Raw genomic sequence first — 22,550 nt, forward strand, 5'->3', positions numbered from 1 at the left:
TTCATTCCCACCTGTATATTATGAATATCTCTGTGATCCAACAAGCATAGAGGCTTCAGATTCTAAGGAGAGGCATGGTCATCTTCTTCACAAGTGAGACGGCTGGGCAGGAAAGAGGGCAAAGGAATTGCTTTTGGATAGTGATATCTGAACATTTCCTCAGCAAAGCACTGAGATCAGGAGTGGATGGTCCCTATTAAAACTTGGTAAGTCTGTGAACGTCCTTGAAGGACCTCTCTCTACCTGTGGACACAGTGCAACACTGATTGTCGTCTAGCAGCTCTTCATTCTGCAGTTGAACATATGTGGAGCTCATTCTAGCAGTAAAACTTACAACCTAATAGGTATGTGCTAGTTCAAGCCCAAGTTATGGGCCATGCACTGAAATGCCTGGCTGAGCCTTCACAGGCTTTACTGTAACAGAAGTCAGGCTAGATGGAAACCCTTTTGATCCTGCTGGGTCTAAATGTCTAAAGATATGAATATTTAGGCATCCAGACAAAATGACCCCCTTTTCAAAACTGCTTCGTTCGCACTGCTGTCTAACGTACGTGGCCGCTGCCAGAACTCAGCACATTTCTAAAATCAGACTACTTTTAATTTTGGTGCCCAAATGTTGGACTGAATCATTTATGTTTCTGAGAGGTTATCATTCAGACCAACTCACGATAAATTGCACTGAACCATTTGTAATACATTGCATTCCAGCAAGGTAAGACTTACACGACTGGTTTCCAATCCTGTCTGAGTAAGTACCATCAATATTATGTGGGACTGTAGGTCTTAATGATTTGTATTTGCCATTACTATTATTATTTGTCACGTTCAATATTTGAATAATTTGTATATTAAAATGTCAGTAATAATGATTAATCATTTCTTTTAATGAATGCTTTATACTTCAGAACCCACTCTTGCAAACATTTTATGTGTGATTTGTCATGATTATCTTTACCTGTCTGAAAATACGTGGTGTTAGGTAGTTACCGAAGTTCCTTCTGTAGTCAGTGGAAAGAGAGAGGCGACACAAGGGGCTGATTCAAGGATGTGTAAGACAGATGGATAAAATCATATTCCAAAGGTGTCTTTCTCTTGCCATGAACTATGCACGGAGCATGGGTGACTTAATTTAGTCTGCCTGGCTTTGATGATTAAATTAGATGAGATAAGTTCTGCCATTTCTGCCACTGATTCTTTTCAGTGGAATTGTCAGGATGATGAGTGCTGTAATTGCATTCCTTGTTTGCAGGATTGGGTCCATAGAGTTTGTAAAAGATTTGCTGTGTATTTACATTATTGCATGTTTCCTTTTTTTGCAGCAAATATCTTGTATATGGCAAGCCAAGAAATGATGAAAGTTGTGGAGAGAGACAGTACAACCATAAAGCAAAATTTAAAGAAGGTAACTATTTAATCTTCAGAGTTTTCATGGGAAGCCCAGTTACATGGGGAGAAATATTACATACAGTTCTGTTAGTGCAAAACCAGAATTTCTGCAGACTCGATTCTGATTTTATGTTAGTGTCCTTCTGTTGGCTTTGGAGAAGCCATTAAAGGAGTCACTGATCATTAAGCCATTAAAGGAGTCACTGATCTGTACCTTTATAGATGCAGTATTCACCACTGTGCTATCCGTAGCTCATACTATATCCCAGTAGCCTCTGTCTTACAGCATTACTGCTTTCCTCCCTGAGTCCCTGCTTGTGTGGCATCCTTGGTGGAGGAGGAGGAGCAGCGTATGTTCTGGCTAATCCTGAGATGTGTTTCCCGGTGAGGCCAGTAGTTACATGGGTTCTGGTCGGACAGCCAGATGGCCAGCCAGGGCATAAGTGCACGCTGATTGATTCACCAAATCCTATCGCTTGGATGCCAGGCAGGTCAAACAGAGTATTCTGCTTCTTAATTCCTGGGCTGACACACCGTCATGTGGAGGTGCCACATGTACCATCTGTGTTGTATGGTGTGCAGGTCTGCTCTAGGTTTAGGCCTCTGTGACTGAGAGCAGAATCTGATCCATATTCTTAACCTGTCATCACTTGACCATGGGAATCTGCTGGCCCTTGATTTTTTGTGGCGTCAAAGCATAATAGGGAGGAGTCAGCAAAATGATTATGACTCCATAGTTTCAGCTGTTAAACCCTAGTATATGATAAAGGTATAAAAAGCATTCTTAGGAGATTGTGGCTATTGCTGTATTGCTGAACTAAACAATTCCAGGGACCGGTTCCTCCAGCCCTGGTCTTGAACGTCTGTACAGATTGATTGTTGGAGCAGATCCTGGAACGGTTTTGGTGAGGACCAACTAGCATTTTCCCAATGAATTCTCAGGCACGGTTTTGGAGTTGGCACAGGCCAGGACCATTCCTAATTGGAAGCTTTGATGCGGTCACCCTGTTTCGGAGGCTGAGAAAGTTTTATAATATGGATGTGGTCAGACCATTCCATATGTCCTAAGCCAGAAAACAGTCACATTTAACATACTACTATTGATGTAGCCTCTATGAACAGGTAGTAAGCACATAACGTGTATGATTCTGCTCTGTTCCCTGCCTTCCCTCCATTCTTTGTATCATCCCTATCTTTTTACTGGGAGAATGATTCCGGCACTTTACACTGACAGAGATTTTCCTTGGAGAATGGAGTTTTCAAGGACAGAGGTCCTAGATCTCTCTAAGATTACTTTGTGCCTTTTAAATAGATGCAGAACAAAGTCCGCTCAATAAATTATTCATCCTTCTTTTGGCTGAACATGGGTTTATTTTTACTTAACCCATTTGCCTGCTCTGCAATTCTAAAGGTATGTTCAGATGTACCTAGCTTGTGAGGGATTAAAAAAAAAAAATTAAAAAGCCCTCCCTACAGGCAGTTCATGGTGTGGGTTTAGTGCTGTTTGCCGGTATTTTAGCACAGTTGCTCTTCTCAGTTGTTTGGATATTATAAGTTAAAACTTCAAATCATAAAAACATGTTTCAGTTCAAATTTTCTAAAAGGAGTTTAAGTAACGAACACGAGCACTGCACAGCACTAGGCATGCATAGTTTTTTACATTTTTGTTGCAGAACAAAGTTCTTCTCCACTTAAGGAGGAATCTCAGCAAAGAAAATGAAGGGCAGATCTTCTCTTAAATAAAACTTTCCCATGCTTTTTGGACAACGTGGGTCGAAAGTCCATCCAGGTGACGTGGCCAAAGACATGACAGGAGGCAAGCTACAACTAGGGGTCCACCCAGGAGACAGTCTACCTACAATGTAGGTCAGAGGTATGCTTAGGAGGCAGGGCTGGAGACAGATGCTCTGTCAACATAGCTCAGGCAGGCTGAAACGGGGTCCTGGGCCTGGGGTGGGGGGAGGGAGGGGGAAGCCCCAGGGAAGCCCCTGGGAAGGCCAGTAAGTCCTGGTAGTGCCCTTGGGGCCCTGACGCTCAGTGTAAGACTGCGGGTTACCATGCGATTAGACAGGCCACTAAAGTGGAGTGAGTAACAGTTTGCAGCATCAGGACTCCAGGTTCTTTTGGAAATTTTACTTTAATCACCAGCACATATGCCTAAAGTTAAGCTTTAATGCTTTGCTGGATCAGGACAATAGTGCTGGCAGTTGGGTATAGTTCCAGTGACTTCAGAAGGACTAGTCAGATGCTTCAGCTTACAGACATGCTTATTTCTTCCACTGAATTAAGGCAAATAGCCAGATGTGAGAGTTTGCAGGTGTCTTAGTCTGCTTCATCTGTGCTTTTCTTGACTCTGTCAATCTAAGCATGGCCTTGGCACACGGGATCTTTTTAAAACCTGTGTTAACTTTGTTTTATTGATTCTTCTATGTCCTCATACTTCTAAAGTGGCAAACATACTCAAGAAAACAAAAAGCTGAAATGAGCTTATAAGCAGTTGGCTAACTGAAGAAAAAGCAGATAAAAAAGTGAAGTTAAATGCTTCTCTTTTTTCATTCTTCCAGTAATTTCTGGGAATGTAAGAATTAAGGAAAAATTTTTGAGTTGGCATTATGTTAAATTTGAAGTGCATCGACGATAAAAATGGGCTTAACTTATAAAGGTTGGAAGTTTATAAAAACAGGAACTATAGTCCAAGTTGCTATAGAGCTGGCAAGTTGTCACTTCAAAAAATTTAGACTGTTTAGTAGTCACTGTGATCATATGCTAAAAGCCAATCTTAACACCTGACTTTGCCAGCTGCTGTGGAATAGAAAAGTTATTTCTGGATCATATTTGCATTCTGTGATCTGAAGAAGAAGGGACAGTAAATTACTCTAATTTTTCCACATCCAGGTTTAACTATATTTAGGGAAAAATAGAAATTTGATCTTCAGATCCCAGATTCTTAATGTAACGATGCTAATTGCTCAGATTTATCCTGAAAGAATGGGAGCTGGAATATAATTTGGATATTTAATTGAGGTTTTTCACTTATGGCCTTTTAGAGACAGAAGCTGTGCGCATTAAATAACAATGAAATTGTATGAAGAAAAGAGAGAGCTTTCTTCTGACAGAATAACATGACATAGAGCATTTAAAATATGGATTCTAAAGCTATTAGTCTAGATCAAGTAGTACATGAATGTAGGCTCCTTATGGTAATAACGCAGAGAGTAGTGATGAATCACAAAATCCAAATAAATAAGGTAGGGGATATTGATATAAGACTTACTCAGCTAATGATGGTTAATTATCATTAGCTGACTATGTCTAAGCCAGCTGAGTTATGTTCTTTAATTGTAATAACACCAAGTCCTTTTCCTAACAGATACGGTGGCAAAGATACTACTGTGCTGAAGGAAGTGTGATTCTTGCACAAAAGGAAGTGGTTGTTACTCAGTATTCATAAAAGATAGATCAGCGCTGAGCATCACAAACCTTGTACAAATGGAATAAAAATAAAAAAGAAAGGGAAAATGCCTATGTCAGGCTTTCACTAGTGTGCCCATGATGGACAGTGATATTTCCATATAGGAGCTTCATACAGTATTTAACTTTTTAAGTCTTTATCATGCCACATTCATTGCCTTATTTTAAGACTTAGCCTTACTGACTCTTTTTCTAGCAAGTAAAATTGTAATCCTGTTGTAATCAAGAGACTGTTGGATTAAAAGCTAACAGTAGGGAACTTAAAATGGAAATTTTGTTAAAAAAAATGTTATGTTTATTGCAACCTATTTTGTTCATTGCTTCGTGTATAATGCACAGCAGTCCTATTTTTAAGTGTAGGATCTGCTCCAAAGCCCGTCTAAATCGATGGAAAAGCTCACATAGCCTTCAGCAAGTCTTGGATCAGTGTTGCAGTGAATTCTCTTTATTTGTTCATAATTTCATTCATGTTCGTAAGACCATAAATCATTTCCTCCAAAGACTGAAAATTGTTACTCTTTTGGTTAGCGTGTTAAAACGAACAAAAATAAGTTTATGTGGTTCTTCGATTTAGTTTTGCCAGTGATCTTGTGTAGCGAGAACATCAATTGTGTAAAGAAAAAGATAGGAACTATCTGAAGTAAAGATACAAAAATGAAAAGTATCTGAGAAGGGTGATTTTAACCAAATGGGAAAAAATATATACTGGAAGCTTTAGGGACAGGTGAAACTATTTGCTCTTATATCAAGGAATTCTATGTTGCAGGTGGCTTACAACTTGGGCTATAGATGGCTGAGTGGAAAAGAAATTCTCTTTCAAAAAAATGGAAATGAATGGACTGCATATTTACCACTTCCTGCTTATTTCAGTGGTGAATTTAGAATTTAAAGTACTGTAAGTTTATATCTTGGCAATAATACCACTAAAAATGTGTTATCCCATAGCATCAAATAAGCAATGATGCAATGAGATTTAAAGTCAAACTTGCAGAAATGAATTTTTTTTCACAGAAAATGGAGTGCTAGGTTTTTCTTCTTAAAAATTGTTATCTTTACTAAAGAAAATTTAAAAACTTGAGCAACCAAGAGCTATTTTGATGCCTGAAACAGCTATTTTGATATTCCCAGTGGTTTTTTTGCCAGTATCTGTAGACAACCACAGGGGTTTAGTAATTATTCCCAACGAGAGGATCATGATCTGAAGATAACATGGTTAAAAAAATACTACAAATACTTTGCCTGCCCACAGCCGGAGTGAGTTAGTTGCCTACATTTGTGGAAAACCTTCCAAGCACTCTTTCTGAATAGGTGCAAAGTGCTCTCTTGAGCCAAGAACACCTCTTTTTTGGCTGGCTTCACATCCTTTTTGGCCTGCGCTCCCTGGAGGTGCAGAGTTGAAGTTGGGGAAGTTACACAAGTGCTTGGGGATTTTGGTGCATGTGTCATTTAACCGCAAAAAAACAACCTTCTCTTTGAAGCACCCAGAATACCTAATCAGACACCAGCAGTTTCTCTCCTCAGTGGAAAAGGATCCCAGTGAGCGCTCAAAGGGGTCCGGTGGACCTGGTACACTTTCCTGTGGTATTTCATTTGTCGTATAGAAGAGCTCCCCTTACCGTGGTTCGTGCTTTGTGGTGCTCCACTCAAGAAGCAATTGCATGGATTTCTAGGATTTTCTGGAGGGTATAAGATGTGTGGTGCTCAAAACGAGCAAAGATAGCAATATTTCCTTACCGTTCTGAAGAATGCTTAAGAAGGAAGTTACCATCCAGCCCTTTCTATCCCTTAATTACCTATCCCTTAACTACTGAGGGAGATGCTAAGCTGCGTTGTGACCTTCCCACACTCTGCTGCAGAGCTCATTGCACTGAAGCGGGCAGACTTGCCATCCACGGGCAGATGCCAACCTTGTTGTTGCAAGAGCGGTCTGCCGGATTCACCTTAGATAAAGCTCCACTGGGGGTGGAGAGTGTCAGACTCATTTTCGGAGGGCAGCACTATTTGCAGTAAATAATAGAATCTCTTAAATAGCGGTTTCAGGTCTGTTTTTATTTTGATATTTACGTAGGCTTCTGAAATGCTCATGTTGCTGACACTTCTAAATGTATATCCTCAAAATATTTATAACTCTTTAAAAGTAACATAGGTAATATAAATGGGTTAGCCTCCCTGATATGTTAGTAAATCTTACGTACCTTTTTAAAAAGCATTTTTAAAAAACATGAAAAAACATTTTTACCTTGCATTGAGTTTGACCCTCTGTTGTCAGTGAGAAAGTGGAAATACAAGTGGCCTTGTTCAGTCTCTTTGGTCTACGTGCAGGGCTAGCAGAAATTACGCGTGTGGTCAAACTGAAGCAAAGTTAAAGGGAATCCCTTTTCCCTACCTCTGTTCACTCCGTTTCCAGTTAACACTGACAGAGGCGTGGACATGGAGAGTCTGTACTTGGCCTGTTTCATAGGACACCGTAAGTGACACCAAGGAGGGGACTAACACATTTTGAGTCATGCGCAGAGCAGCCCCTCCATCCGGCTATGTCTCAGGATTTACACCTTAATTTCGCTGAACGTAAGATGTTTCTCCGCTCCCCTTCCTGACGGTGAAGCTGGGTTTTTTTATTATTTATGTTGGTTTAACAAAACAGGTCATGTTCTTCATGTTAAAAAAAAAATGCTCACAAATACTCAAACTGCCCATAGCACCTTTACTACAACCCCTACAGGTCAGCATCGAAAAATAGCATTATGTACCTCAAATTGTCAACTGCCTCCTCTCAAAATGACCCAACAGAAATAGTTTGGCTTTGCACTGTGCTTTGAAAGTTGAGAAATCCCAGTTCTGGTAAAACAAGCCAAGAAGCAAGTTCCAAAGCCTTTGCCATCGAAGTGGCTGCTCTCAACCGCAGCAGGGTCACGAGGGGAGAGAGACGGTGTCTCCGAGAAGCAGATCCCAAACCATTTAGGGCTTCCTAGGGTAAAGCCGGCACTGAATTCCTCTCAGCAACTGATTAGTAAAGCCGAAGCACAACTGAAACAAGTCCAAAAACAAAGCGTGTCCCAAACCAGTCTGCTCCTATGTCATTTACACTATTCTTTCAGCAGGGTAAAGTAGAAGCAATTTCATAATTCTAGAGAAGTTAAGTCTTTTTTTATAAATCTTGACTGAAACTGAAACTGCTTCTGGGCTAATGCCTTTTAAACCAGTTTTCATCCAAGAGCAAAAGAAACTATTCGCTAGTTACTGTGGAGAGATCTCACCTGGAGAGAAGCACTGTCTCGTCCAGTGAACGCAAATGGGAGTAATAATGAGAAAAGTCAGAGTTTCTGACACAAGTATTTCAGCAAGGACACTGGTACAAGCTTACTTGCCATTGCATACGGGCCATTAGTTTACATCCACAACGATCAATCCTTCACCCTTTGCCATGAGTTGGAGTGGTGCCTGCCTAAGTAACAAGATTCTGAAGTTGTTATAACATGCAGCAAATTCCAGAGAGATAGAAGAAACTCAATTAATATTTTTTAACTTTTCAGATTTGTTGTTCAGGGTTGACCCATAACAGCCACAGAAGAGGCATAAAAGAAATTTCTCTGTAGTTTATAATTCTGTGAACTGTCATACATACTAAAAGAAGTGCCAATAGAGTCAACTGCAGGAAATCTTTATTATTTTCTTAGAAACCCTTTAAAATGTAAACATCCTGTTGATACAAATCTCAGATTCTTCTGCTGTTTACACAGCAGCTGCCATCGTTGTGCAGTGTCCGAATACACATACCATATTACATGGTACACGAGCTGACAGTGCTGTACTCTGGCTTGTGTTTTATTTTACAGAAGCTAAGGCTGAAAATACTTTTGAGTAATTTAATAGTAAAACAGCTTATGAGAATATCATTGTTATTTTAAAACTATTTGTAACATGGGAATTGTATAACTGTTTAAAACATAGTATTGAAAAGGGCAGAAAAGGTAACCCACATCACCTGTACTCTGCCCCTTAGTCAGATCCTGAAAGACTGAACACTTTAGTCACTCATAGCAAACAGGATATCGCATGAAGGATCATATAGAGTCTGTGTCATGCCCAGATGTTTTCCTTTTGAGTCAGGAGTATCTGGAAGTCTCAGCTTTCATTATCGTGAAATAATAAAAAATAATCTTTTCACCTCATGGCTGAAAAGTTAAAAAATGCAAACCTTAAAAACTTCAAGCCAGAAGACAAATGAAAAGAAAAGAACTTTCTATTTATTGTCTTGTAAAGCTGATTATTTTTAAGCCAGTCTCATTATTCTGGGGACCTGACTCATCACTTTTGAATGCTTAGGTTGGCAGCGGTTTTTCATTGCTGGTACAGTGGTTGTGCTGACTCAGGATGTCTTTACAGCCATGCACAGTCCACAGGAAAATATGTACTTTAAAGAGCCATGCAAATCATCTCTTGAATGCCAGTGTTTCCTACTCTTAATGAAGATTCCATGTGCCTCTGGTTACACGTGGTTCGTTAATTATGTCTGCCTATGGGCTGCAATAGCAAGCTGCCGATGTTAAAATGAGGATGAGAATGTTTGGCTTTTGGATAAATATTTTTGTTTAAATATGTTTAATGAATCTTCTCTTAATGTATTAAGAAAATAGAAAACATCCTAACATCTCTCGATTTCTTGACCGTGTTCAGTGTAGGCAAAGAAAATAGATATTTTGTCATTCAAAGAAAGACTTCATGCCAGAAATGTCACTTAGGTATCTGTTGGTTTTAATAGGCACATTAGCACCATCTGGGTCACTGAAAATTTTCACCCTAATTACTGTCCTGCTTTTAGTCCATTTTTACAGTCCATTAATAGGGAAGTGTTTTACAGTCCATTAATAGGGAAGTGTTTTGAAAAGAATTCTGATTTTGGGGGCAGTTTCTAATTAAGAAATATGTATACTTCAGTTTTAGATTTGCAGGCATACACCCATGCACACGCATAATGCGCACACCAACTTCTGCATACAGAGTCAGCAGACAAAGTAACTGCAGCATCAAACAAAATGTCCAAACACTTCCTGTTCTACGACTATCATTAGTTAGCTGGTTATAATGTACCAAAACTTTAATTACACGTGACACACAAATGCCTTCCCTATATTCATTATTTATTTTTTTAATTCAGTACAAAAGGCTTTACAATATTTACAGTAAGGCCTAGAGAAAAATACGTTATTTTCTCATGCTAGAAATTCTTGGCTGGAGGAAGGAAACTGTTCATTCCAGTGCAGAAAATACGTGTGCTGCACTAGTACTAAGGGAACTAGTGAGTGAGGGGATAGAGAAATGAGATGGAGGAAAAAGGAAGAAAGCAAAAGGTCATGTGGCCAAAATGTCGGTTTCTAGCACCGACATGGTATCAAATGGTGTATTTGAGATACCCATACAAGACTCACAGAGGTGACACAGGAGCTTTCTGCAGCAGCAGCTGGAGGCCAGATGAGGCTGCCCTAGCTTACCCATCTTAAATTGCATGAGATACTGGTGTGTGCACCCCTGAATTGAGCCTGATGAGTTTACGTGTAGGAATCTGGCGTTGCGGTAGGTGTCAAAGATGACCCCGATTATAGTCAATAGAAATCTAGTAAAGAAGTCAAGTTGAGATTCAGTTGCCTTGAAGAAAGACATGTGGTATCATTTGGGGCACTGTGGAATATCGCCATCTGGCCTCCAGCTGCTCTTCCAAAAGGGAGCGAGTCTCCTGTGAAATCTTTGTCATGCCTGCCAGTCTCATGCAGATGTGTTAGATACCTAGAGCATCTCAAATGGCGCAAGGTACCTACACTTAGACAACTGAGTTCAGCCGTCAGTGGAACCTGGAGTGCTATTATTTCACTCATTTTACAGTAGACACCTGCTGTTTCAGCGGAATAGCTTTCTAAGCACCGCTGACTTTATTCAGTGAATCTTCCCTGTCTGTGATGAAGTTCAGATACCTAGTACACATGTAAACACCACAATATAGTCACCTGAATTTGGATGTTTTTATCTTGAACTAAATTCCCACCCTGAGACTAAGAGCAACTGGCGATTTCAGAGAAAATTGCTGGGTAAGGCTGGGAACAAAAGATTTAGACTAACCCCAAAAATGGAGTATTAATAGACAAAAAAATAGGGATGGAATTAAGACTCAGAATGGGTTGGAGACACCAGAAGACTAAAATTTGGACTTTCAGGACAAGAATTTGGGACTGGAATAAGAAGTTGAAGTTGTGAAAATTGGAATTGACCACATAAGGAGAATAGAACTGTGACAATGAGTCAAAGAGGGGTAGAGCAGTTCTGGGACTAGAAAGGTTGGATGGAACAAGACAGAAAAAGTCATATTTGGAAAGTCTGGACTAAAGACTGGACAACACAGCCTGTAGTTGGTAAACATACTGTCCTTTTCTACTTGAAATAGAACATAAGTTTCCAAAGTCTTAACGGTTCTTTGTTCTCAGCAGATATCTTTTATGTTTATGGTAAGAACAGGAGCAGCACAATAGAAGAGAATTTGTACAGCAGAAGAGTAAGTTTTGAGGACCTAATGTAATATAGGCATCTCAGAGGATTAGTACTTCAGCCTGGTGTTGTCTGGTCCCATGCACTGAATGACTGAAGTTCCCTAGGTGGGAACCTGGAGGGCATCTTTTGACTTAGTTTCAGCAACCAGAGTTCAATTCGTGCACTCTGAGACTACTCTGCAATATGAACCAAAGCATGGTAAATGAGGACAGATGAGGGATTTGCTTCAAAAGCACAAGACAGATCCAGACTAAATCACTGACTTCTGTGTTAGGCACGCCCTGTGTGGCATCCCGTAGGAAGCAGTCCTATGTTCCTGCCTAGAGGCTCACAGTGCTACTTCTTTCAGTTACACCACTCCCTCAAAGGACAGAGGCCTAAAGCAGCAGATCTAGAAGTGTCAGTACTGCTGCCAGCACATTTAGATTCCACACGTAAAATATCTACTTTTCAGTTTCCCTCTTTGAATTCTAGCAGTTTATTTACAAAGACTATACTAAAAACAGTTTATACTGCATTACCAAGCATTTCAAAGTTAGGGGGTGCAAACCTTGATTCAGCCTCATTGTGTGTATGCATTAAGACATGGTCTTTCATTAAACATCGATTTTCCTTTCTCCACAAAATACCTACCTCTTTCATTAACCAAAAGAGTTGTGTAATGAAGGAGAGAGCAGTCTGCAGAACTCTTACCTCATTTGTAGCACAAGCTGTAAAATGCATGGTGAAAGAAACAGAGAACTATATGAAAAGAACAGGTAGCTTCGTGGTTAAGGTACTTGAATCTTCCAAGAATGGGCTATCAGTGAAGTCATTTATATTTTTTAAGGATAATCACAGTTTGTAGGTTCTCACGTTTCTGAGTACCTGATTTAAGACCGCAAAATCTCTTTTACAGACAGATACCCAGTGTTTTGGAGCACCCACAAATAAGGTCCGTGGGTGCTATTCTTTAAACGTAGTAAATGCTGTATAATCCTGTGAAATGCTATGCACACTGGAAAATCAGTTCCTATGTATTTCAGACTACACATTCAAATTAATACATGTAGTTTGTTATCAACCTTATTGCTTCCCACCTGCAAAATGGAGATAAAAATGACCACTAAGATGTTGCAAAAATAAATTAATAAATATGAGCATCCAAATACTGTAGTGGTGCGTGCCAGAGGAATGCATATACGAAAATTCTGTCTGTCGACTACGAAACATGTAGTAAATAGATCCTCAGACCACACACACAATTTAAAAAGAAAATAAACATACCAAATAGCGGCTCATCCAACGAATGTCATTCTTTCAGAAGACTGAATGAGTCAAGGATCCTTTGGATCATGTAATGAAAGATTAAACCGTCATGCAGATATACCAGAGGCAAGTCAAAAATGCACCTAAGTCTTTTGTTTAGGCATTTCCAAATCTGTGAGTTCTCAAGTTTACAGTCCTACCTGGAGAACAGCCCATTCCTCAGTTCATGAAAGCCAAGCCAAGCATTTTATCCACCTTTTTAAGTGTAAATGACTTTTCATCTTTTTCTAAATGGTCATCTGATGAGATTCTAGGACTAGTTATCGAAGTACTTAATCATTTAAAGGACATTAAAGGACTACTCCATTAAACTAGAGTTGCTCCAATATATTTTCTTTGTTCTTTTCTTTTCTTTGGATTTTGTGTTTCTTGGTAGCTGAGCCCAGGGTCAAACATAATGCTGTCGAATGTTTGGCTTTCAAAAGACCTGAATGCAGCTGGCCGTTTTACATTGACTTTTTGGAACAATTTTTGATAGTGTGACATCCTGTGATTTATGAATAGTCACTATCCAAGGCAAAATCAAAGGAAAATTTCTGCTAAAGCAAACTATATATCTTATTTCCAGCAATTAATTAGTGATAACCAAACGAGTGATGTTTATTAACACGGACTGGTTTATGTTTTGTGCACATATACTTAGATGTGTCACTTGGGTTAGTTTATGTCCGACTGAGATGTTGTATTTTCAATCCAGTCAATAATCAAATAATGTCCAAGATTTTGGTGTGCTTCAGAAAGAGAAAAGTAAGAAAGACAAAAACTTGTAACGTGAAATGCAGTCTGGGCTGTTCGCCAACCTCTACCCCAGTGGACGGGTTGGGTGCATTTATTTATATTTCACATGGCTACAAAAATGAATGGAATTGCAGACCTTTGTGATGAAAGGAGAACTTCTTGTCTCCTAATTTATGTTAGTGTTGCGCAATTATGCACTGAAGTTCAGAAATGAAATATGAAACAAATGAGAGTAATGGAATTGGACCAAGCTGTGTGTGTGTCATATGTTGAGCAATCCTGCTGGTACCTGCATTAAACATTTTAATATAAAGAATCCTCGTCATTAATCTTGTTCCTGTATAGTTTTAAATCTGTAGGTTTTAACTTTCTCCCAGACAGCCATCTTCTCTTGAATTACATTATGAAAACGGAAAGATAGAGCTACAGCATGCAAATTTGAGATGAAAACGGGATAGAATGATGACTCGGGAAAGAGAGATGTTCATTGTCCCTAACAGGGAGAAAAGGCATTTTATTGATTATGACATTAGCCTGGAACTTGGGACTTCTGTGTTTAAGCAGGTCCTGTAGCACCTCCTTCGTGTTTGTCTTTGAACAAGGCTGTTACGGCAACGTATGAGAAAAGGACGATGGTAGAATTTTAGTTCCGCATTAGAACCCAACAGAAAATTGCTCATTCATCTCCAGAAGGTGCCTGTGCTCTTCAGGTGCAGCACAAACTTTGCAAAGGTAAAATTCTGCAAGCAAACAAAGCTTTGCTTCTGAGAATGACTGTAACTGTCATTATTCTAAAAAAGCTGAGTGATTGAGCTCTACTTTGCATCTAACACTGAGATTAAGAAAATAGGTGTTCCTCCCGCTAAGGCCCCAACCAGGCAAGCGTTTTGAGGTCACACCTAACAGATGCCAGTGAGACTGAGCTGCTCACAAATGCAGAGGAACCTTCTGCTTTCTCTTAGTTTATAACCAGAAAGAAACAGCATAGTGGTTAGTCCATTCAGCTAGACATAGCCTCAAGTTAACTGGTAATTTTGTTATTTGATTAAACAGTTAGAGAGCTAACATAGAAAACAAAGAATAGCTAGTGAGAACACAACAGCTTGCCTGGGTAGGGTTGGAGTCCATGGACAACCAGGTGTTTTGTTCCATAATAATACATTGCTTAAGACAGTTGGACTTTTCATCAGCAGATCTCTGTTTACAGAGATAGGCCCTTATTGTGCTCCACTGTTTTACAACTGCGAACACTAAGTAATAGAGCATTTAATTAACTTTACCATAATTGCAGACTTGGAAACAACCCAGAACAACCAACTTGCTGTTCTTCATGGTATACGTTGGGTCATGAAGCATCGTTTATCTCCAAAGAATTCGGTGCTGTTTGGATATTGGTTGCTTCATCAGTAGCCTTTCAAATTAATGATTTGCTATGCTTTGATTTCTAGCTGATTTTTTACTATGGAATTGGAGACAGCTGGTGTCCGCAACACTACTACGACGAGATCAAAATGGATTTTCCAGATGGGGACATTCGACTTTGTGAGAAAGGACTCCGTCATGCCTTTGTGCTAGATGCCAGCAATGAGATGGCTTCCATGATTACAGACTGGTTACAGGATGATCTGACCAAATTATAAACAATGATTCACTGATTAACAAGAAAATGATGTAATTATTTTGTCAATGTGTAATTTTTTTGTGAGAGAGTCTGTCCTACTTTTCTCTGTTGATTATAGATTATGGCTTGTTTTCTACCAAGATGTTTTAGAGAAAGTTAAAGAGAGTATGGCTGGTCCAAAGTATAGTTTTATCAATTTAATGGTCATGAACCTGCATGCTGTGTCTTCAGTACTCTGCAGGACTTGGCAAAGTATGGAACATTTATCATCTTCTAGCAGTCTAGACCACCCTGATAGTAGACTCACTGGCTACAAGTGCGCCTGAGTTAAGTTACTACCATATCACTTACCTGCTGAAGGGATCATTTTGGCACAGCCCAACTGGTCTGCCTTAGAAAGAAATATCAGTCTGCTCTATATGATATGGATAAAATCCCACTGTGGCAATGGATCCTGGTCTGCTGTGAAAGGCCTGACCTTCTCCTCCTGTCTTATCTGTCCAGGTAGCCCCATCATATGAGCGATGGACAGCCAGAGCAGCCCAAGGCCCCAGGACAACCCTGGCGTTGTCAGCTACAGGTCAGATGGGTTTTGGAGGCAATCTGAGGTCAGGCTGAGCTCAGGCTTTTTGCAAGGGAAATGTGAACATGAGGTGTGTAGCTTCTCCAAGTCTCAGGAGTTTAGGGCACTGCCAGCACTCCGCAGCCTAGCAAGTATAGCGTAAGGTAAGTGTGGCTGCTCAGCTATGGAATACGTTTGGAGCACATGTCTGGAACATGGTCAAGTGTTTTATTTTCAGATTCACTGTAGAGAAGATAAAGAGCCCTTGTCAAAAGTGCCAATATTAAAAGGTTACAATTGATAGCAGAATCCATATATAACTACCTATAAGTGCCCTAGCTCTCTGAGCTCAGATTCTCCTAATGAAGCCCGGGGGAACACTGTTTGCTCAGCAGCTTTGAAAAATTAAACCAATTTTGATACATGCCTAAATTGCAGTTTCTTGTTGTAAGGACTGAAGTATGAAATTTTCTGCCAAGCCACAAATTAGATAACTATATCGTGAGAAAATGGCTATTACTTCTTCCATGGTTGCACCCATGAAATCCCATGAAATGATAATATTTAGAACCTTGCTGTAGCACATCATTGCTAACAAGTATGCTGCTCCTCACAGTTGCTCATCCCTCTCCTTTTTAGATAGCAAAAAACCAGCAAAAAGAAACATCCTACCAGTTGTGATAACACAAGAACTTATAGCCTAAAGCTAGAAATGAAAACAATGTAAGTAAGGGGAATAGAGCCAAGTGTAATCAGGAAAAGCTTTCTAGCCATGAACCTGTGAAATAGTTTCCCAGTGGAGACATTTATAAATAAACAAAACACTACATAATATAGTCAGAGGCGGTCCTGTCCAAGCAAGTAGATGAATTTAGCTGATGCATTAGGTATCTAACTTACATTATTTATTAACAGTTGGGGTACTACTGAGGATGATATTGGAGAAAGTTCTCTGTGATGCAGAAAGACTGAACAAGTAATTTTTCCTCACTTTTCTTGCATGATTATATACACACCTTCCACTTCTCTCTACATACTCCTTTAGTCTTTCCCTGATATTTAGAGCAATTTGTAATAGAATTCAGTTTCTGGATATTTTTGGAGTAGTTTTAGAACCTGCAGACAGCCAGGGGGTTTCAGTGACCTTTTTTGCACCATAAACTAGTTTACCTTTTGAGACTAGCCAGTGAATTTTCAGATTATACTGCCATATAAAGAATGATGCTTGAGGCAGAAGTGTTGAGACTTCTGTTGCTGCAGCATAGGAAGGAGCCAGATATGTTCAAGGCAAAGGGACTGTGCCTGTACCACTAACTAATTTTGTATTGGAGAGTCATGGAAACTTCCTTTTTCTTTACAGGTCCATATTCAGCCGTGATCAAAACAATTGTTGCACTCACTTTTGAAATCCACAGTTGTGTGTGTGTGTGTGTGTGTCACAACAGCCCCCATATGTTGAGATGCAGTTATGGTGGGTGTTCTTTTTACGGCAGATGCTAAACACATCCATTGGCCTATGTGCTCCCTGTGACAGCATAAGGGGGTGGTGCGTGCATATATATGTGTGCGTGCATATATGTGTGTGTGTGTGTGTGTGTGTGTATACACACACACACAAATGTATGCACGTGTGTGTTAGCAATGAATAAAAATGCAGTTCAGTTGGTTGTTGTGGTTTACACCTTGATACAGTTGAATAAAACATTGGTTCTTTGAAGTTTATGGAATCAGATAATTGAGATGGAATCAGTCTGTCGAAGTTCAGCTGTTAGAGTTGATCTTCTGAGAACAGAAAAAACCTTGCATTAACCAAAGATGACAGGCAACTATAAAAGCTAGAAACTGAAATACCTATGAGAAACAGTTGTTTACAGTGCATTATTCGTATACTTTGTATAAGAAATTAATTTAGCAATACTTGTACTTGACTTGTGTATTCCTTTTATACCAATGTTATTCCATTATAATAAATCCTACCTACTGCGTTATGACCTAAACTGAGATTAGATCTCGTCAGCAATGACCAGGTCTTCTACTGCAAGATAATGCCTTACAATTTTCTTAAATGAATTTCCTCTAAAGTTAACAAAAACCTAGTAATTCAATCGCTTCCGTCCTCCTAGAAGCTGTTACCGTAAGGCTAAGATCTGAAAATCTGCTGCTCTGCTCATTGCAAAAAAAAAAAAAAAAAAAAAAAAGTCTCGTTTTCACAGTTGTGTTTCCTAAGAGAGGCAGATCTCACATGATGAAAATCTAGCTCCTCTGAAGCCAGTAGTGGTGTTAACCATGACCCAAGGCAAAGAGTGTCAAAAGCGCTTATGGTCCAAATGCACCAACTTACCATAAAACACGGTGTTCACTTGCTGTTTTAGTGTTCTTGGGAAACCTATTGCAAATGACTTGACTGTATGCAGTAGCACCTGATCTGTCATTCACGTTTGTGCTTAATTCTCACCAAGCAAGTAAGTGTTCCTGCTAGCTTCAATGAGACTTTGGCTCATGCTCAAGTGTTTTGCTAGATCAATACCTTTTATGAAAAAGTGCACAAATACAATAACAAAAATAAAAGTATTTATTGTAAAATGTAATTTGATGCTTTATTTTGACCATTTGTTTAATCTGAATTCACCTTCATTACGTTCTTCTGAGTTCACCTTCTTGCACGCAAAATTTTCAAAACCACCTGCTAAGACTCAAATTTCACGTACGATTTAGACATCTACTAAGCTCAGAGAAAGTCAGTGGGATGTAGGCATCTAACTCATAAACATTTTTAGCCGCAGCCACTCCAAAATAATCAGTGTTTCCTCTTGCTCTCTTTAGCTAAGCGCTCGCTGCTTTGAATGAGCTATAGAGAATGTAGAGCAGTAAGGTTTGTCCTTACAGGGGGGTTGACAAGTACTTGTCTCATGTTTATGGTGGAGAGTTTGAAGTTGGACTTCAAGCCAAACAAAGATTTCTTAAGTCATAGGAGCCAGATTACATACATGAGCCATAGCAGATGATCTCCTCTATGCAGTTGAGGTCATTTAACTACTTATGTTGCAGAAAATCAGTTTATTCATGCATCCCTCCCCATCCCTTTCTTTGGTCTACTTAGTTGCCAGCAAAGACTTTAAACAAGAGATGAAGTGCTATCATTAATATTAAAAAGTTGTTCCAAGTATTACTGAATTTGGATGAACTTGGTAGGCCCAAGAGAATGTTATTTTACTCTGTGTCACAGGTCATGCTCAGACTCTCAACGACAGTAAGTTCCTGAGGCTCTTTCTTGTAGGCAAACATGCTCTTTTTTTGGCGCGTTCACAAAATAAGAATCCAGAGAGAGTTTGTGAGTGACCAGAAACTATTAAAACAGCATATATTTCTGAAACAGCTGATGGGGCTTTAGTAAAAGTGAGATGCAGCAGTAATAGCACAGCCCAGCTGCCAGAAGTGATAGCTGCTCTCAGTAGCATCACACAGAAATTACAAAACAGGACAACACGTGCACTCAGATGGGACAGGAGAGGAGAGACTTTAATTAGAGACTGTTTTCAAGGGTTTAAGCTGATAGTAAACGGACTAGGTTTTTCCATTCCACATATTGCAAGAACATGCTTGCAGGAAAGTAATTGTATTGTGGTATTTTTCTACCAGCTTGTGGAAGCTAATGGGATGCAGGATGTTGTTTAAAAAGATCTAACTCACTCCTTAGTGTAGTGTATGCAAGTCAGATACTTATAGGAGATCTTTTGTCATGAGTGCCCCTCATTTTCTGTATTTATGAACATCTTGAGCAAGCTCACTTTAAAGCCCCCAAGCTCTAAAATACACTGTGTTTCCTTTTTTTTTTTTTAAGAGAGATCCTTGCATATGAAGGCCAGATGGCTTTGAATTGGGAAAAATAGGCTTTCCCAGTGCCAGGACTCCGCTACCCCTTTTCCCTAACAGGCACCGTTAATATTTGTTAAGGATCCATTGTTCCAATCTCACATGTTAGAAAAGGAATAGCATTTACGGAATAAGCATGTTTTGAAGTGTTAACATCATCTGCTGTCATTATGCAAGGGGTACTGAAAGCCACCAGTGTTCATTAGTGAAGAACCTATGTTTTCACCCACAAAATATCAAAATTTTAAGCATCCAGGATGAAATGGACTATGTAACTCCAAATGCAGCCCCAGTACAGTCTCAAGAAAGTCAATAGGATTGCACACATGCTTAGAGGGAGCCATGTGAGTAAATGAGAAGAGAACAATATAGGTGGAATTTTGAAATGCGAGTCTCTCAGCTTTAGTCATGGCTGACATGGGCAAAGAGTTTCAGTACAAAGTAAACTGTGGTATTACCCGCAAGATGGGAAGGTTTTTTTTTTTAATCCTCATATCCCTTCCGGCTTGTACGAAAATAGGACAGTCCAATGTAGGAGGATTCCTGTGGAACTAGCACTTTGTGATAATGAGGATTTAAGTTTTTGTAGTAGTGAAAATATGCCCACATAATACTCAGTTACTGAAAATGAGCCGGAATTGTTGTACAGTAATTCTCAGAACTGCAGCTGAGCCTCACAGCAAATACCTGTCCCAGTGATTCCCCTCCGGGCATCTCCTGAAACGTACTGCATTACAGAGAAATGCATGGGATATTTCGTGAGACACTTCAGGTCAATCTCTAGCAGATGCTAGATCCTGATCCAAAATCTACTGAAGTTGAAGCGTGCATTAAAATTAACATCACTGGCTCAGGGCCTAAGAGGAAAACTGGTGCTCCAAGCAAGGTAGACCTAGCTCATCTAACTCACCTGCAATTAATGAGGTAGCACGTCCAAAATAAATGCCTAAATATTCTGTTTAGTCTAAGTAGGCATCTAAACTTTGAGGCACCAGATCTCCCTCTGGAGATCTCCCCCTGGAGGTCCTGGCAGGCACCAGCTTCTTTTCTGTCCATCTAAGGGACTCAGTCATTTACTTCAGGATTAAGTCATCAGGTACTCAAGTCAGATTACATCCCGTTTTAGGAACGGTCTGCATGCTCTTCCACTGTATCGGTGTGTGACCTCGGGCATCTTACCTGTCTTTGCTGTGCCTTTAATTTCTCTCAGCTATGAACTGACCACGACAGTGCTTGGTTTTCAGAGTATATATAATGACTCATTAGTTAATGTTGTAAATCACCCGAATAGTCTGAACTGCTAAATTAGTACTATGGAGTGAAGGGAGCCAGGCACTCCGAGAGGCTGCCAGATACGAAGTGCTTCAATCCAGACATTTGAGTCCAGCCTGAAAGTGGAATTTCCAAGAGTGCTGATGGGCGCTGGATGCCCAGCTCTAACTGAACTCAGGCCCTTCTCCTCCTTTCCTCCACCCTTATCCAACCAGCAAAGAGCACACCTGAAACATGATCCCTGAGCGGCCTATGCTCCAGTAGGAGGAGGCAGGCTATCTATGGTCATAAACATGAGGTGAGAGGGCGATGTTCTTCACCCCAGCTGTTGTATTTGCCCTTCTAATTTAATATTTCTGAGCCTCTAAGGCTTCCTATTCAAGTCAATGGAGAGAATCCTGTTTAGTTGGCTGGAGCTGGAGAGCTACAAGGCAGGTGAACTATTATCTACAGCACATTCAGAAACATGGAGAAAAGATGTAGTTTTTGCTGATAAGTCCATAGCAAACACTTGCTGTTCTGCATCCTTTTTTCCTAGGAAAAAAAATGAGGTTGTCAAGGAAGGCAGTGTAAAATGAACAGCTTTTTCATTTTTGCTTTTAACTTCCCAAGTAAACTAGGAAGCACTTATGACTTATGAAAGATGCTCTGAAATGGGCTGTCTGGTTTTGCTACACATGCACAAGTCTTCAAAAGAAAAATCTTGAGGACAGCTATTTATCAATAAAATATTTAATAAACTTATCTGTACAAAATATTAAAAAGGTTATTGAAGAGTATACAAGAATACTTATTTAACAAATATATACTGCTATATAATATATTCAAGAAAATATAGATTGCTGTTTACAGTTCATTTACAATCCAATATGTACAATCTATTTAAACTTTAGAATACATACAAACAATGCATTTACACCATCACTTACAGAGCTATCATCTTCTTTAGAGCTATTTCACACACTCAGATGTGAAAAAGCTGAACAAATACATGGATAGTTTAGAGGCACACACAGGGATATGAGTATTGCTTTAAAAAATTAACTACTACAGATATGGATATTGGAAACACGAGTTGTTTTTGGTTTTTGATATTTTCCTTTCTAATCAAAGAAAAGAATATATAAATAAAACCGTGACTGACCAGCAGAGAGGCTCGTTTTGCCAAGAGAGCTCCAGAGAGCCTTGACTTGACTTCAGAAAAAGAACAAGCGATGATAGGATGCGTAGTAACGTAGCAAACTGGCTAAACGAACAGGATGGACATTGCTCCTGGCTGCACTGAAAATGGGAGCCCCGAGAACGGAGCCAGTGTTTCCGGCAGAGAAACGGGTTCAGCTCTCACAAGCAGACGCTGCCCCCAGCTTTTGCAGGGAGCAGCTGTCGTGCGACAGGCGGCCAGTGACTCCAGATGGGCAAGGCTTGAGGTAAGACCCCTGAACCTCTTCTGGGCTGGTAGGAGCTGGATTTTCAAAGGCACTGCACGCTCGTGGCTTTGAGGCTCATGGGAGCACGGGATACTCAGCACTTTAGAAACTCACACCCCTCTTTCTAGGTGCTATTTAAAAGCCCACAGATTGATCTACTTACAGCAAACAGTGTGAATATAAGCAGTGTCATTCCACAGGCACAGACCTTTGTGACAGGATTTCATCTCAATGAATTTAGGCAGAAAAAGGTGAGCCATCCCCCTGGGCGCTCACCCTCTTCCCCACGACGCCTGGCCCGGGATGGGACAAATTGCCTTAAACTTAGCTCTTCTTTCTTTCTTTCTTCCTG

General features: G+C 39.9%; 1 protein-coding gene across 7 annotated transcripts in view; it reads left to right on the forward strand.

Moving 5' to 3' along the window:
• The window catches only part of LDAH (lipid droplet associated hydrolase), a 132,058-nt gene extending 113,844 nt beyond the window's left edge, over positions 1-18,214 (forward strand). For all 7 annotated transcript variants that reach the window (XM_068937072.1, XM_068937071.1, XM_068937075.1 and 4 more), the window contains 2 exons: positions 1,320-1,402; positions 14,892-18,214. In XM_068937072.1, the coding sequence (XP_068793173.1) occupies positions 1,320-1,402; positions 14,892-15,083 (275 nt within the window). In that variant the 3' untranslated portion in view covers positions 15,084-18,214. The remainder of the gene's footprint in view (positions 1-1,319; positions 1,403-14,891) is intronic.
• Positions 18,215-22,550: the final 4,336 nt, after the last annotated feature.

The sequence above is a fragment of the Struthio camelus genome, chromosome 3 (assembly GCF_040807025.1).
Source record: "Struthio camelus isolate bStrCam1 chromosome 3, bStrCam1.hap1, whole genome shotgun sequence".
NCBI lineage: Eukaryota > Metazoa > Chordata > Aves > Struthioniformes > Struthionidae > Struthio > Struthio camelus.